The sequence below is a fragment of the Capsella rubella genome, unplaced genomic scaffold (genome assembly GCF_000375325.1).
Source record: "Capsella rubella cultivar Monte Gargano unplaced genomic scaffold, Caprub1_0 scaffold_4, whole genome shotgun sequence".
Lineage (NCBI taxonomy): Eukaryota > Viridiplantae > Streptophyta > Magnoliopsida > Brassicales > Brassicaceae > Capsella > Capsella rubella.
In genome coordinates, this window is record NW_006238920.1 from 5338746 (window position 1) to 5354964 (window position 16219).

At 36.5% G+C, this 16219-nt stretch overlaps 2 protein-coding genes and 1 non-coding gene across 5 annotated transcripts; 1 reads left to right on the forward strand and 2 right to left on the reverse strand.

Moving 5' to 3' along the window:
* Window positions 1-1260: 1260 nt before the first annotated feature.
* On the reverse strand, window positions 1261-3642 carry LOC111831250. 3 transcript variants are annotated; one of them, XM_023785257.1, is made up of 3 exons: window positions 3424-3642; window positions 2563-2984; window positions 1261-2407 (listed from the first exon to the last, which is right to left on the reverse strand). In XM_023785257.1, exons 2-3 carry the CDS (start codon window positions 2709-2711, stop codon window positions 1891-1893), a joined length of 666 nt encoding a protein of 221 aa, XP_023641025.1. In that variant the 5' UTR covers window positions 2712-2984; window positions 3424-3642; the 3' UTR covers window positions 1261-1890. The 3 variants fall into 3 exon arrangements, with proteins under 3 accessions (XP_023641025.1, XP_023641027.1, XP_023641026.1); XM_023785259.1 differs by lacking the exon at window positions 3424-3642 and having other exon boundaries at window positions 1261-1783; window positions 2068-2407; window positions 2563-3411; XM_023785258.1 differs by lacking the exons at window positions 2563-2984; window positions 3424-3642 and having other exon boundaries at window positions 1261-1783; window positions 2068-2556.
* A 5585-nt stretch (window positions 3643-9227) lies between these two features.
* On the reverse strand, window positions 9228-9336 carry LOC111831262. The gene has a single exon (XR_002834513.1). It is a non-coding gene; the product is annotated as a small nucleolar RNA R71 (small nucleolar RNA).
* Window positions 9337-12415: 3079 nt separating this feature from the next.
* LOC17889773 lies at window positions 12416-14752 on the forward strand. Its single transcript, XM_023784582.1, has 4 exons — window positions 12416-12483; window positions 12549-12768; window positions 13164-13327; window positions 14557-14752. The coding sequence occupies exons 1-4, from the start codon at window positions 12416-12418 to the stop codon at window positions 14750-14752; spliced, it is 648 nt and encodes a 215-aa protein (XP_023640350.1).
* The last annotated feature ends 1467 nt before the right edge of the window (window positions 14753-16219 follow it).

Here is a 16219-nt window from a genome sequence, read left to right on the forward strand (position 1 = left end):
AAACTTGAGTACCCCTTTTAAAACCATTGCAAATCATTTTATAACATTTATAAACACTTGTAAATCTCTTTAAACCCCTTATAACCGTGATAAATCATTTAATAAAAACTTTTAAAAACTTCTAAAATCCTTTAAAAACCCTTGTAAATCCTTAAAAAACCATTTTAAAGAACTTGTAATACCTTTAAAAACCTTTGTAAACTTCTAAAACCCTTTAAAACCCCTTGTAAATCCTTTAAAACTATTTTTAAATCTTTGTATGCCTTTAAATACACTTGTAAATCCTTTTAAAACACTTGTAAGTCCTTTTAAAAAACCTTTAAAATTCTTTGTAAATTTATAAAATCCTTTTAAAATCCTTGTAAATCCTTTTAAAACTGTTATAAACTTATAAAAACTTTTACAAACCATTGTAAATCATTTAAAAATCATTTAAAAACCTTAGTAAGCTTCTAAAACCCTTTAAAAACCATTACAAATCTTCTAAAATCAATTTAAAAACTCTTGTAAATCCCTTTAAAAACCCTTGTAAACCCCTTAAAAGACCCTTTAAAAAATCTTGTAAACCCTTTAAAAAAATTTAGCGGGAAAATTTTTCTCGGAAAAGTTTTTAGCGGGAAAGTTTTTGGCGAGAAATTTTTGGGGGGGGGGGGGAAATTTTTGGAAAGAATATTCCTTCCTTTGGAAAAGAATATTCTTTCAACTAGGGGTAAAATGGCCATTAAAATTGAAGAGAGGGCAAAAATGAAAATGGCAAAAAAAGAGGGTATTTTTAAAAGAGGATATCATAAGAAGGTTATTGGTATCAATTTCTCAAATAAGAATCTAATATATGTTTAAGTACCTAATCTTGAATTCGACAATCTCAGCATATAGTCGGGATTGATTGCGACTTGAGATGCATTATCTAATTGAGATACTCCTCACATTTTCATAACATTAATAACATGTTAAACGTGTGATCACATAAATATCTTTATGTTGGTAATACATCATATGATTGTTACCAGAATCTATGAAGACCATTAGAAAATATTAAATTATCGAAATTCTCTAAGAATATAATTACCCCTCATCCGTAAGCTCAAAATCATTCTTTTGTTGGCCTGTTGTTGATATTGTTTGTCATCTCATCAACGTTTACCTCTTGACCACCAATATCTACATAAAACAATAATAAGTTATTGTGTAAGTTGTACACATGTGGTGTTTTAAATTTTTTATTTTAATCAGTAAATGTGTTATCTTTTTTTTTTTTTTTTTGTAAACCAACTTTATATTAAAAAGACTCAAACTCCATTTCTGGAGGAGATGAACCCAGAAACAATATTTTTGGGTTGAGATACAATAGCAGAAACATCAACCAAAAGCAGAAAAAGAAGGGATAAAGACGTAAGATAAACGAGCCGCTGGAATATGTAATCCCCAAAGGCACCATCGACCTCACTCGCTCGACCACCAGAACTGAGAAGAAGGATAAGTTCTTTACACTCCGAAGAACATGCCAACCTTGAAACCAAAGCTAAAGCCGCGATAAACGCCACTTCTACAGCAAGTGCCTTTGCTCCTAGAACAAAGAACACAACGAGTCTTGAAAATGATTCATGTCGGATCATCAAAGGATCCTCTATGATCCAGTCCAAACCTCGACCAAGAAACGAAGCTTTACTTGAAACGGCGAAGAAACAAGACAAGGTCTCTTGAGGCGGTTCTCTCTTTTGTGATGTTGGCTGGAAAGGCGGGAACTTGCTTACACAGCCGTCTTCTACCTTGAAGACAACTCCTGCACAGAAACCATCAACAACACACAAGTCGCCCAAACTAAAGCTTGGGTCTAGACAATTCAATTCAGTACCAAAACCATGTTTATAACACTCCATAAACGGTCTTCTAGCATAGCTTAGCTCCATAATGAGGTACTTGTAACCGGTGAATCCTCATAATGAGGTACTTTAAAACTAACAGCAAGACTTTATTTCTAAACCAATAAACCAAAGCCACCAGAACCGCAACCATCCAATTTCTTCCCACAGTATATGAACCATTCAACATAGGACATGAACATACCCGAGGTAAAGATACAGGAGGGCTGGTGACTAAGGCTGAGGACGAGTACGCACATATGGTCGCGGAGCTGCACATGAGGCTGGCTGGAGGCTGAAGAGCCAATGAATGAGGTTGTCCGTTGACGAGAGTGTCGGTCTTGAATCTTGAATACGAGTTGCTCCTGACGAAACCGGCCCACAAACTGTCTACAACACTCGGTGCAACAGATGGGGCACACATGATGGCATCATCCGTGTCACGCAGGGACACAAAGGGTTGAATCACGCCCAGCCAATCCAGAGCTAATTCGAAGTAGAATCTGCATATTGCAGTAACAGTTCGCACCAAGGTGATAATAGTCCTACAAAAGAGCACACATATGGATCCAAGAATATCCAAAAGGATCAAAGGAGTAAGTATTGAACCCGAATACCACCAAGCGAGAGCCACACTTTCAACAATCATCCAGTCACTGTCCAAAGAGGAGGAATCAGAGATCATAGAGAAGAAGCGTACCTGGAGGAATGGGCTAAAAGATGGGACTTTAAAATCCAAAAAGAGTGTCTTCTTATTTTGGCCCAATAAGCCTTCAATCCAATTATGGCCCAAAAAGCATTTGAGCCAATTGTGGCCCAACAGTGAAAATGTTGACGGGCCGGCTTCATTTTTAGGGCCCATCAAAGAGAACCTTAGTTTTCTTTTGGTTGACCAAAAGCAGATGGATGTGCGGCGGCCGGTCGGAGATGGTGGCTGGATTTGCAGTGAATAAAATTTCTCCAGTGGAAACAGATTCTGCTCCGCCAAGCTTTGGTGGTGATGAGCGGTGAATACGACGGTCTAGGCCGTAGGGAAGACCGTCACTCTGAAGAAAAACTCGATGTGCGCCATCGACGTCTCTCCTCGGAAAAGCGCTTTTGATGGTTCATGAGGAAGGTCGCCTGCCATCAATGAAACCGAGGTGAAGAATTCTTCAAGAGAGAACATGACTTTGCCTTTAAACTTGTACAAAACAAAGGACTTTAGATCCGCTGTCATAGGGGCTGGGCACTCATAGAGAGTGTTGATAGTCGCTGGAAACCACCTCCTTCCTTTGAAATAGAAGCAGCTCAAAAATGGAGAATTCATGGTTCGATGAGGTTGAAAAAATTTAAAAAAGTGGGGGAAAAAAGCATAAAGGAAGATCTAAAGGATTTAGAGTTGAAGCACGGTAGAGCAACGATATGGATATCTCGACGCCGGCGAGCCGAGGCTACACCGACGCAGGAGAGGTGGAAAGGTGAAGGTGCCTCGATGTTCGTGTCTGGGAGGTTTTTTGCTTTCACTCGAAAGTAATTCTCTGAGTATAATGTGTTATCTTTTATATATATATAAACTTACCAATTAAAAATGGTTTGGATTGGGATTCCCAGGAAAGACCTAATCGAATCAGAAGAGAGTCATGTAAGGAACATCATACAGAGAATCCATTGTATTCACGATGGTTTGAGTATTGAAACTCATATTGTATCGATCATGGGTCAGTTTGAACTGAAGACACTGCAAGATTTGTTTTTACTCGGAAGTGTTCATTTTTTGAGGATGGAGGTGCTTTTCATTACGATAGTTATAGGTAATAAGTATATTAGGGTTTCAATTGATTGGAGTGTTGATAGGATTGTGGAGCAAGCTTATTATCTTGGATACGGTTAACATAAATGTATGTATACCAATGAATCGGTTATTAATCAAAAAATTTACTATCAAGCTCCACAATTAAAACCTTCCAAAAAGAAATTTTAATCAGAATACAATTATATTTGGTTATTACACTCAAAAATAAAATTAACCAAGACCAAATTGAACAAAACCAAAATTAATTCCAAAATTAAAAAAAAAACAGATTAAACTGATTTGAAACCAAATAACTGAAATTGCAGGGCAATATATGCTCTAAATACCTATTATTTGGATATAAGTCAAATCAAATCTGCAATAGTTTAAATGAAATTGTTTTATTTTGTTTTTTCATAAATCATAAAAGTAAATTATATATCTAAAAGGTTCCATTATTCACGACTTTAAATTATATATTGATATTATTTTCATTTATATAAGGTAAAATTAAATTTTGAGACTAATTCATTATTATTTGAGTTAATACAATTTGAGTTAATACACTTTAAAATACCCAGCCCATTTTTTGTTTAAACATGCAACCCGAATTAATCCAACTAAACCAGCTAAATCATTTTAAAGCATTTAAACTAGCAAAACCAGACTAAATCAGTTATGACAAGATAAACCGATATATCAAATTTATCCAACCCAAACACAATAACCAGCAACAATCAGCGGAAGACTTAACCAACAATTCAAATAATCCAATTGCATTAAACCATCATTTCAACCATAACCAAACAAGTCATCATTTAGAGTTGATGTAACATCCTAACATGTTTCTAATTCCAGTCTAAAATCCTAGCAATGCAATAACATAAAAACTCCACCAACCAACGAGTCCTAGATCATTATGTTCTTCACGCCTTGATTCCACGGTCACACTTTTCCTTTACCTGCATCACAGAAAGAGATGCATAAGTATTTCTAGTGAGGCACTCATCCAAACTATTGAGCTATACACACAAGCAACATAATTCACATTCAAGCAATAACCAATAATACCAAAATATTCACAAAATAACCATAAAAAAAAATCCGAAATGACGAGTAGTGGCGATTGACACCCACCACTGGTGTCGATCGACACTCGCGGCTATCCTCGCGATACAGAAGATTGGTGTCGATCGACACTCGCCACTAGTGTTGATCGACACCAAAACCCTAACATTACTCAAGTCGCTTCTCATCGACGTATCTCCTCTTCTCTACACTCTAGGGCCGATTAGAACCTCCACAAGGCTCGTCCAGATGCACCACAACACAGAAACAAAGCATACAAATTAAACAATGAAAATCACTCAACAATCAAGGAAATCACCAAAAACATGAATCAAACTGCTTAGATAGGCTTTGGTCTGCACTCACCTTTGAAAATAGAATGAACAGCAACAAAACCGTGACTAACAAGGACGAAAACAAGCTCTCCTAACACCACACACCACAGATCTACTCTCTTTTGGGCTCGAACCATCAAGAACAAGCCTCAAACTCTCCAGAAAGTCACTCAAAGGCACCCCAAAGATCAGTCTCTAACTCTCTGCTTTTCTCTCTATTTCACAAAGCGACAAATGACTGAAGAATGAGAAAAACGGCGCCCCCTTAACCTTTATGTCGACCTAGATTTTCCTCAAACCAATCCTTAATTGAACCGACAATTGAAAACTTAAACCGTTAAACAAAAAATTAAAATGATTACTTAAAATTGATTACTTAAAAAAATCTTTGATCTAAAAAAATTTAATATAATAATTTGATATTAGTAATTTAAATATTATATTTATTTTAATCCCTACAAATATAGACAAAGAGAATTGATATGTTGATATGTTATTGTGTTGTTTAAATTTATTTTTATGAGTTTATGCTATTGATTTTATGCTTAATTTTGAGGATATAATTATCAATATTAGTAAAAAAAATGATCAATATTATTTACTGTTATATTATCCTTTAGTATTAATTAAAGCGGAAATATCATTTCATGCTAAGACAAATTCTTCAACATATTTACCAAAAATGTCAAAGGAATAAAGAATAATACAAAAATGTAAATAAAAAGTAGATTAGTCATTTATTCTACTTAAATCGGATAAACGCATGGGTTAGAGTTCAATATGGATACTTAATCAAGTCTCAAGAAGTTTTAAAAAAAAAAATCAGGTCTCAAGAATTAATATAGGTAGTTGATTAAATAATTTCCAAAGATAATGGTATTTATTATTAGGGTAAAGTTAAAAAATATACATAGAGAAGATGATTAACTTGTCGATAGACATGATCAATACGGACTATCTTGTCCATCGAAATAAAGTTATAGCACAAACATGCTAAGAAGAAGAGCTATGAGACCATGGTTTGCAGAGTGGTTGAAAAAGAATTGATTTTGACACCTATGTCTCCAAAGTGCACTTATTGTTTTGGTCAAAGGTCATGAGAGAACTCCACACTTAAGCGTGCTTATGCTGAATCAGTCTAGGGAAAGGTGACCTTCCGAGAAGTGGTTGTCGGAACTATGTGAATGTGGCCACAAGACATGAAAAGATCATGTGGTGATTTGTAGGGTCGGTAAAAAGTCTTTAAAGTCACCCGGACGTAGCAAACCGATTGTTGGATATGGATGGGCTCATGGGACTAGTGAGAGGATATGAGGCCCATTAAGAGAAGTGGGCCCATGGGCTGAGAGTGAACATGGGGTCTACTAGGAGAGTTGACGGTCGGGGCGTTACAACAACATATGAGAATCACTTATCCTTGTCTTCAAAAACCCAACAACGATCTCTCAATCCACTTCGAGCTCCAACCGTGTAATACCTCTCTCCAACGCAATATAGAGCATGTAATTAAACTCCACACAACTCCGCTAATGGCGATGAACAAATGCCTATATTCAACGTAAATCCCCATATCCATTTTCCATCCACATCTCGTAAAAATTTACCAGTAGTGGCCAACCCCGAGTTTCCACGTGACGCTCCGTCTGTGTGCAGATTTCATCCCACTCTTGAAGGAATCAAACTCTATCTCGACATTTACCTAAACCACCAAAAATATTACCACAACACCACTTCCATCCCCACCATGCAACCATCATAAATTGAGTGGCCCATTGTAACCTCCGTGTCCTTTTTTGGGACACTGTTGATCGATACCATGGAAAGATCATGTGGTGATTTGTAGGGTCAATAAGTCTTTAAGTCTCCTGAAAGTAGCAAACCAACATGGCTCACGGACCTAGTGAGAGAATGTGAGGCCCATTAGAGAAGTGGGTCCATGAGCTGAGAGTGAATAGGGGGCCCACTTAGAGAGGTGACGGTCAGTTGGGTAAATCTATCTTTACATCTCTCTCCTACTCGATAAATTTTATTATTCTATGTCAAATATTATATTTAGTAGCTTCTAGTTTCATTTTCACATGTATTGTTTTTTCCCGAACTTATGCCAAGAATAAGAGGATTTCAAACGGTAGAAAAGGTGGAAAGAAACGTGAGGTGGCTAAGGAATTTGCTATGTAGAGCTTCTTTTCTCTCTCTCTTGGACACTTGATATTTGGGTCCGATGGATTTCTACTCGTCTTCCTTGGTCTGAACAAAGGGGAACTTGGGATCTTTAATGTGTCTGGATTTTACTCATTTGAACACTAATTTTAGGCATCGTTTTTTTATTTTAGGTTTCATTACTTGATCATTTATGCATATTCTCTTTGTTTTGCTTCACTTGTAGAGTATAGGCCTTGCATTGCATGCATTGTAGTTTCCATGTCCAAACATGTATTTATCAAGGGGAAAATGAGCCAAATAGAGCCAATCGATTGAGTGATTATCTTGCATCTGATTGAGCTAATGAATCCATGCTCAGGAATCGAGTGAAGACTCGAGTGGATCAGAAAGCAGCTCAACCAAGCATCCGATCAAGGCACTCGACTAGTCCGATCGAGCGCGCAACCAAACTGACCGATCATGCAGGATTTAAGCCGCCTTTCTATTTTGTATTTTTGTGTTTTAGGGCTTCCTAAGCTTTGTATAAATAGACCTTTTGGCTAATGAAAGAAGAATGTAGTTTTCCTCTAAGTTTTATCTTTTAAGCTTTAGCTTTCAAGAAACTTGTAAACTCCATATCTTTTGATATATTAGGAATTTTTCGTTGGGTCTTTGTTAAATCTTGGTTATCTCTCTTAGGTCTGTCTAATTATGCAATTTTAAATGTTTTATGGGTTTTTGTTCTTGAGCATGTTTCTTAGATCTGAGTAGTGAACTTAGGATCTAAGGATGCGATAGATGTAGGTGGCTAACTTAGATGATCTAGACTACTGTAGAGTAGATTTGCCTTAATTTCCCTTTTGGATTAGTGTCTATAATGCTAATCCCTCACTGATCATTTGGAGATTAGATCCGAGACTTTCACGCCCAAAAGGTGCTCGATGAAATGTATGATCCTCTAATGTCAGAGATTTATGTGTCTAGGCCCAAGATATTAGGTTGACTAGAATGTATTTTGACAATAATGAAATGTTGTTTAATGCATGCTTATTTCATGTTTCATCAACGACAGTTGAGATTAGGAAGCAATTTAGGCTTGATAGTCTCTGCCAAGAGATTGGATTGGCTAGCTTATGAGTTCATTGACTAGGGAATAGCTTAATTGTATGTTATTGAGTAGCCTAGTGACCTGAGTTTCTCCACTGAAATCAATTAACCCATCATTGGAACATATTGTTAATTGATTGCTTTACCTTGCTTAGTTTCTATTTTTGTAGCTCTTGCATGTTTAACTTTTATTCATGTAAATTATGTTTTCTTCATGCTTGCTTTAGTTTCATTTGCTTCATGTTTAGTTGTTATGATTCACAGATACAAGATTAAGTCCTTTTCAGCTCCATTACTAATTTGTTCTTCTTCTGCTAGTCTTTTATGCACCGTAGTTACCACTCGATCAATCACTCAACCGGTGCACTCGATTTCTCCATCGATTGATCTGATCGAGCACCTAGTCAATTCGGTGCATGCACACCATATCAAAAGGCAATCAAAACCTGCTTTGGTACTTGGACAACATTCAACGTTTGCCTCGAGACTTGCGTAGACAAAGAGCTCATTCGAGAATAGATACCAGACGTTGAGATGGATGCTTAACAACATAATGAGAATCAAGTCCCAAGACGCCCTACTCGCATTGGTGCTGGATATGCCTCGAACAACCATACACAGAGATCAGGGATCGTGCCTCCCAATGTTCATAATAATAACTTTGAGATCAAGAACAATTTAATCTCCATGGTTCAAGGGAAAAGTTCTATGGCTTGCCATTAGGAAACCCCTTGGATCATCTTAGTGAGTTTGATAGGTTGTGTGGTTTGACTAAGATCAATGGTGTGAGTGAATATGGGTTCACACTTAGCTTATTCCCATTTTCTCTTGGGGATAAAGCTCATCAGTGGGAGAAGAGCTTGGCTGCCGGTTCCATCACGACTTGGGAAGAGTGCAAGAAAGCATTTCTGGCCAAATTCTTCTCCAACTCACGAACTGATCCTCTCCGTAATGAAATATCCAGTTTTGCCCAGAAGAATAACAAGACGTTTTGTGAAGCTTGGGAGCGTTTCAAGGGATATCAGTCCCAATGCCCACATCATGGGTTTAGTAATGAATCCTTACTCAACACGCTTTACCGAGGACTCCTACCCAATTTTAGACTCTTGCTTGAAACCGAAAGAAATGGTAATTCCCTCAACAAAGATGCTATACGAGGGCTGGGAACTCGAGGAAAATCTCTCCATCTATGACGGGAATTATGCTGAGGATTATGATCGCACAAACTGAGGAAGCTTGGATCAAGATGACAAGTACAAGCGAGATCTCAAATCTCTAACTGAGAAGTTGGATAAGATCCTCATGACCCAAAAACAGGTTGTCCACTTCATTTCAGAGGTAGAATAGTTCCAACAACGAGATGGGGATTATGATAATTCAATGGAGGTTAGCTACATCCAGAACCAAGGTGGCTTCCAAAAGAGATTTACAAACTACAAGATGAACCCGAATCTGTCCTATAGAAGCACCACTTTTGCCAATCCTCAAGACCAAGGGGGGCATATTGAATCAGTGATTTGGGATGATTTTTATTTTTTTAAACAATATCTTCTAATTGGACTGGGGATTCTATAAAATTTATTAAAATTCTGTCTTACTGCGTCTACTATTTGCTAAAATTATTCCAAATTTAACGTTATTTAATTAATCATTTAATAAAATCTTTTCAAATATCATGTTATTGGAAAACTGAGATTTCATAATACAATTATTCTAAAAACGATTTCAGATGATTTCAAAAGCAAATTATAACTAACATTGGCATGTTGAAAATTACACCTCCTATAGTGATATTTGGAAGAATTATAAAAGTGATTAATTTTAATTATTGTTTCATTGATAATTAAAAACTGTTTCAGATTTATCCTATTCTTTTATTTTAATCAAAATTTGCGTATAAATACATGTATGTGTCAAACTCTAGAAAACCTACGTCAAACTCTAGAAACCTATGCTTGACAAGAGGATTGGAGGGCTCTAGTGCATCTTATCAATAGCTTTTTCAAGCGGATAAAAGGTAAGAGTCGTTGTTTTTTTTATTAACTTATTTCTTTTGTTTGTTTCTCCATAAAGATCAAGGTGTTTGTGATCGAAGTTGTTTTGGGTTTTAATTATATCGTTTAGTTTGTTGTTCTTGTTTTTTGTTTGAGGTTCCATATGGTTTTTTACTCTATTTAACTGTATGGCTAGCTACCACTTATATAATAATGGGGGATCCACATGAAGAAAAATGTAAGGGTTAATATATATCTACCATGGTCTGGCCAAGAAAGAAAAATACTGGTGCGTTTATTGGTGGATGCTGTGAATCAGAATTGGTGTGATGCTAGTGGTTCGTTCAATAAACTTACAGTGGAGCAACAAATACTACCAACTCTTAACGCATAGTGTGGGACTACCAAAACATGTAGTAACTATAAAAACAAGAGTTTTGTAGATCTTCTAAGTTATAGTTTGAGATTTGGTTGGGATCCAGAGACAAAAAAGTTTACTGCTAGACAAGTAGTATGGGATGATTATTTTAAGGTAAATAATTTGTTAAAATACAAGATACAAGTTTAATTTACTAATTTCTAATGCATATGTTTTAGTTTTATATGATACGCTATTTCTTTATCACAATAGGGACATTCAAAAAGTAAACATTTACGTGACGATTCATTTGAAGACTTTGAGGATCTAGACAAGATCTTTGGAAATAAGATTGCAACTGGAAAGAATGTGATTGGGTTAGGTGATACCACAGAGGCCCGAACCTATGCACCAAGAGATAGGAATGGGAAACTCAAGATAACTATATTCATCAAATGGCGGATGAGAATGAGTATGATGGAGTAGAAGATTTACCTGAACAAGTTGTTTCATCTTCATTAGGCAGGAGGAAATCAAACGAAAACCTTCCTATAAGAAAGAAAACTAGGACTGAGGGATACAATGTGGACATGATTACTGATGAGATAAGTTCATGGACAGGAATGAGCAACCAACTATTTAGCATGATACAACAAAGATGGCAGAAAGAAGCCTAAGAGAAGCAAGCTGAGGAAAAGAATAATAATGTATATGATTCTATTAAGGAAATTCCAGGTTTAGAGGAAAATGAATGTTTTGATGCGATGAACTTAATTCACCAGTGGGGTATGAATGCCGGATTTCTGAGTATGACTATAGAGGAACGTTTTGTGAGTATGACTATAGAGGAACATTTTGTATGAGTGTGCGCAAACCTTGAGTTGATGGAGGAAGAGTTGTTACGTTTCGTTAGATTTTTTTTTTCCAGCTTATTGTTTTTGTTACAGTGTTAATTGTCTATGCGTTTTCCATGGTTTTTTATTTTGAGTTTGATATTTTTTTTGTATTTTCTTCCAATTAATAAAATGCATCGTAGCTGTTTTTCATTTTGATGAAGTTTTATTTGCCTAAACAAGCTTTTGCTCTTGCTTCATCTTTTTGTTACATATGTGGCTTGTGTTGAATGTGTAGACTCAAGTGAAGACTCAGTCCCAAAGGTATTTAACATTTTGGTAAATGTAGGAGTCAAACACTCATAAACATAAAACTCTTTGTCTTTTGTTTACGGGGATTACGTAAGTTATACTTGTTTATGTAGAAATTTTTTTTGTTCATAATTTCCATTTTCATATTCTTTAATGATGGACCATGTCGTTTGTGATAGGGAAGAACTACAAGCAAGGAAAAATAGAAAAAGAACAAGGACATTTCAATCAGACGTGGATATAGTGCTTTTGATGTCAACTATCAATATGAGGATTTACTTTCTAGCACAACATTGTTTTTAACAAACTTAACGTCCCATGAAAAAACCAACTACAACATTGGGAAGTGAATATATACAAAGTGTTCTACGTGGGGTAAGGAGCATTTTCTGAATTTATACCGTATGTATCCAGAAGCTTTTTGGAATTATGCAATTGTATCCGACTGGAAACATCTTTAAGAGATACAAGATGGGTTTCGGTTGAGGAAATGCTGGCCACATTTTTACTCATTGTTGGCCAGAGCTCAAAATATATTGTTCCTCAAGATGTCTTTGAGAGATCAAGTTATACAATAAGTGTGAGTTTTATAAATTATTAAGGGCATTAAACACCATGGCCCCAAGTTTGATGGCCAAACCAGGAAACGCAGTGCCATCAAAAATAAGAGAAAGCACAAGGTTTTATCCTTATTTCAAGGTACGTAGGAGGTTATTTTTATTGGTTTGTTTTGTAAAATTCTAACACAATTATATTTTTTTTTGGATTGTGTTGGCGCTATTGACAGAACACATATTCCTACTATGATTGTTGGAAATGAAACTGCTAGCTATCAGAATCGAAAAGAAATTTTATCCCAAAATGTGTTAGATGCATGCAACTTTGATTTAGAATTTATATATGTCCTTAGTGGATGGGAAGGTTCAGCTCACGATGCAAAAGTGTTAAATGATGCTTTGACAAGAATTATCAATAGATTTGAAGTTGCAGACGGTACATGCATTACACTATACCAATAAATATTACGTTTATATTTTATTTTCAGTTTTGATCGTATGTTATAAATATTTCAGGAAAGTTTTATCTAGTCGATTGTGGATTTACAAACCGACGTAATTTTCTTGCTCCATTTCGAAGTACTCGTTATCATTTCAAAGAATTTACAGGTGGAGACAGTGATCCCAAAAAAAATGAAGAATTATTCGACCACCGTCATGCTTCGTTTAGAAATGTTATCGAAAAAATCATCGTTATTTTCAAGTCAAGATTTATGATCTTCAAATCTGCTCCTTCTTTTCCATATAAGACACAAACAGAATTAGTGCTTGCATGGGCCGCATTGCATAATTATCTTCTTCGCCAGTGTCGTTTTGATGAGTTTCCTCCAGAGGGATCTTGTGATGAACAAGGTGTTGTCCAAACAAATAGTGGTGGTGATCAATTCCTTGGTACACAAAAAAAACAAAGAGAATATGCTAACGAGTGGAGAACAACAATTGCTACATCTATGTGGAATGATGCTATCATTAGTGGATTTCAACGGTCATATATGCAAGAACTAAGCTATCTTTTTTTCTATCTCTCAATCTCCTTAATATTTATACGTTCATATTATGAAAAGCAGAACCTGTGATGTGTTCGTTGGCTTAAATGTTTTAGATGATTTATGCTCGTGGCAAGAGACTTGGACAATATACACTCAATTCTCATAATAAGGCCAAGTGAATCGGAAGTTAGAGGTTTCATTTTTTTCATTTTTTCTGTCTCGTTGGAACAAGTTATGTTTGGAATTTATAATAAAGAGACTTTGAGATTATTATTTATATAAGACAAACTGAAATTGGTTGTTAGAGGTTCAATTATTCTATTGATTTTTCTGTGAGTTTGGCTAAATTGGGTAGAACTGAAAAGTATATGATTCACTAGTATGGGTGGAAGATGATTACGAACTAATTTATTTCAATCATCTTTCTTTTGTTTTTAGCTTTCTCAAATGCCTTGAAATTCTACTAATCACTACTAAGAATTTGTAACAAAAGGTTGGCAAAATTTGTTGAAATCATTTTCTAAATCTTAAAATTTCCTTAAATCTCTCTAAATTCCCTAAAATTTAAAAATATAAAAATCATACCAAATCACCAATACAATATACCCCCACCCCCAAGTGTATCCTCCACAACAGCAGCAAAAAAAAACCTTCATCCCCTACAACCAACAATAAGGGTTTTTTCCTAAGTGTAACTCCTCGACCGCCATCTTTTCAGTGGACCCCACATTCACCATCAGCCCATGGGTCTCATGTCCTCTCACTAGGTTTATGAACCCATAAATACTTGTTTACCTACCTTGCAAATCACCACATGATCTTTCTCTGTGTTTTGACCTCACTCACACAGTTCCGACAATCACTTCTTGGAAGGTCACCCATCCTTTTCAATTTGGTATCATAGCCGAACCCAGACAAGTGTACTGGAGTGGTGGGCTCACACTGTCAAGGGGTGATGATCGTTGTGCGCAACGAGGACATTGTGGTATGTTAGTGGGGGGGGGGGATTGTGAGACCCCAGTTTGCGGAGAGGTTTAAATGAATTGATTTGGCCACCTTTGTCACCAAAGTGCACTTATCTTTTCGGTCAAAGGTCCTGAGAGAACTCCACAATTAAGTATGCTTATGCTGGAGTGGTTCAAGGATGGGTGACCTTCCAAAAAGTGGTTGTCAGAATTGTGTGAGTGAGCGAAAACACATAGAAAGATCATGTGGTGATTTGTAGGGTCAGTAAACAAGTCTTTAGGCTTCCAGGACCTAGCAAACTGGTCGTCGATTATGGATGGGCTCCATGCCTAGTGAGAGGACGTGAAGCCCATAAAGAGAAGTGGGCACATGGACTGGTGGTGAACGTGGGGCCCACTGGAGAGGTGACAGTAGGGACGTTACATGAACACCTCGAACGACGATCTCCTCCATAATAAACCTTAAATCACCACCACATCAATACATCACCTCCTACGATGACACAACCAAGGAGCAACGAAAACAAGGCGACACAAACACAAAATCAATTCACACATCAAATAAACACAACTAACACAACCTTAATGCTTAGATAAGCCATGGTCGCACACTCACCTTCATATGGGATTAAAGAAAGAAGGGAATCAACCAAGAACACACAACATCAACCCTCTTATCACCCAAACAGCCAAGAACTCAGTCCTTCCTTGATAGCACACCCAAGAAACAGCCATGGAAACCTCCAAAAACTCTCACAAGCCTCACCTTAGCAGCTTAGAAGCAACTCTCCACTCTCTGCTCTGTCTCTCCACTTTTCACAAAGCGACAAAACTCTACAAGTTTAAGTCGAGTTTTAGCGCTTCTCCTAAACCAACTCCCTTAAACTGGTAATAAAAACCCAAACAGCCCAAACCACCAAAATTAGTGGTGTCGACCGGCACCCTCCCATGGTGTCGCTCGACACCCAACTAATTTGGGACACGTGCGTTGCAGTTATAACATTGAACCAATTATTATATTTTTCTAATCCAATAAAAATAATAATTTATTTAATAGATTTCTCCCATTTCCTCATTAATTCTGCAAGTAATAGTCATTAGTAAGTCTGCTTATAATATGACTCCAACAAAGATGACAAAGCTAAGGAAGCACCGTGAGGAACATCAATGTTATTTGTGAACAAGAAGGATAATTTTTTTGGTCATGTATCGATTACCGGGGACTTAATCGAGTCACAATGAACAACAAGTATCATCTTCCCTGGATTGACTTAGTGATACCAAATCTCCCATATTGAAGTTATTATATGACAATGTTGAAGACATCAACTTTAAGTCTTTTGGGTAGAGGGCGGAAAATAATGTCTCCCATATTTATTAATAACAAAGAAAAACAAAGAGAAATATTATGTGTAATCGCAGTTTCACGAGAATCTTCTGACAAATTTAACTCACCACAACTTGGAATAATATCAAACAAATAGAAACCTAATTGTAAAGAGAATGCATTGTTAAGTAATCTATCCCTAAGACGATTAGTCTCTCTATATACATAGTGAAATCCACACATTATAGAGGTCGATTGGTAAAGACTGTTACTTGTGGCCAGAGCCGTTGAAGAGGCCAAGCAAGCAAAGCACTGGCTTGAGGCCCGTTATATTAAATATGTTTTTCGGCCCTTTTTTCATAAAAATCTCCTTAGCTCAGCGGTTCAATATTGATATATATGCTGAGTTCTCAGGTTCGATTCTCTGGGATTACATATTATGTCAATTTTTTTTTGGGTTGGCTTGTAGCCTTAAGAAGCTCAGGGACGGCTCTGCTTGTGGCTGTAGAGACTTTAACTTTAAAATTTTAGCTGTAGATGCTTTGGCTGTAGAAACTTTTACTGTTAAAATCTGATTGGTAATGAACAACTTTTAA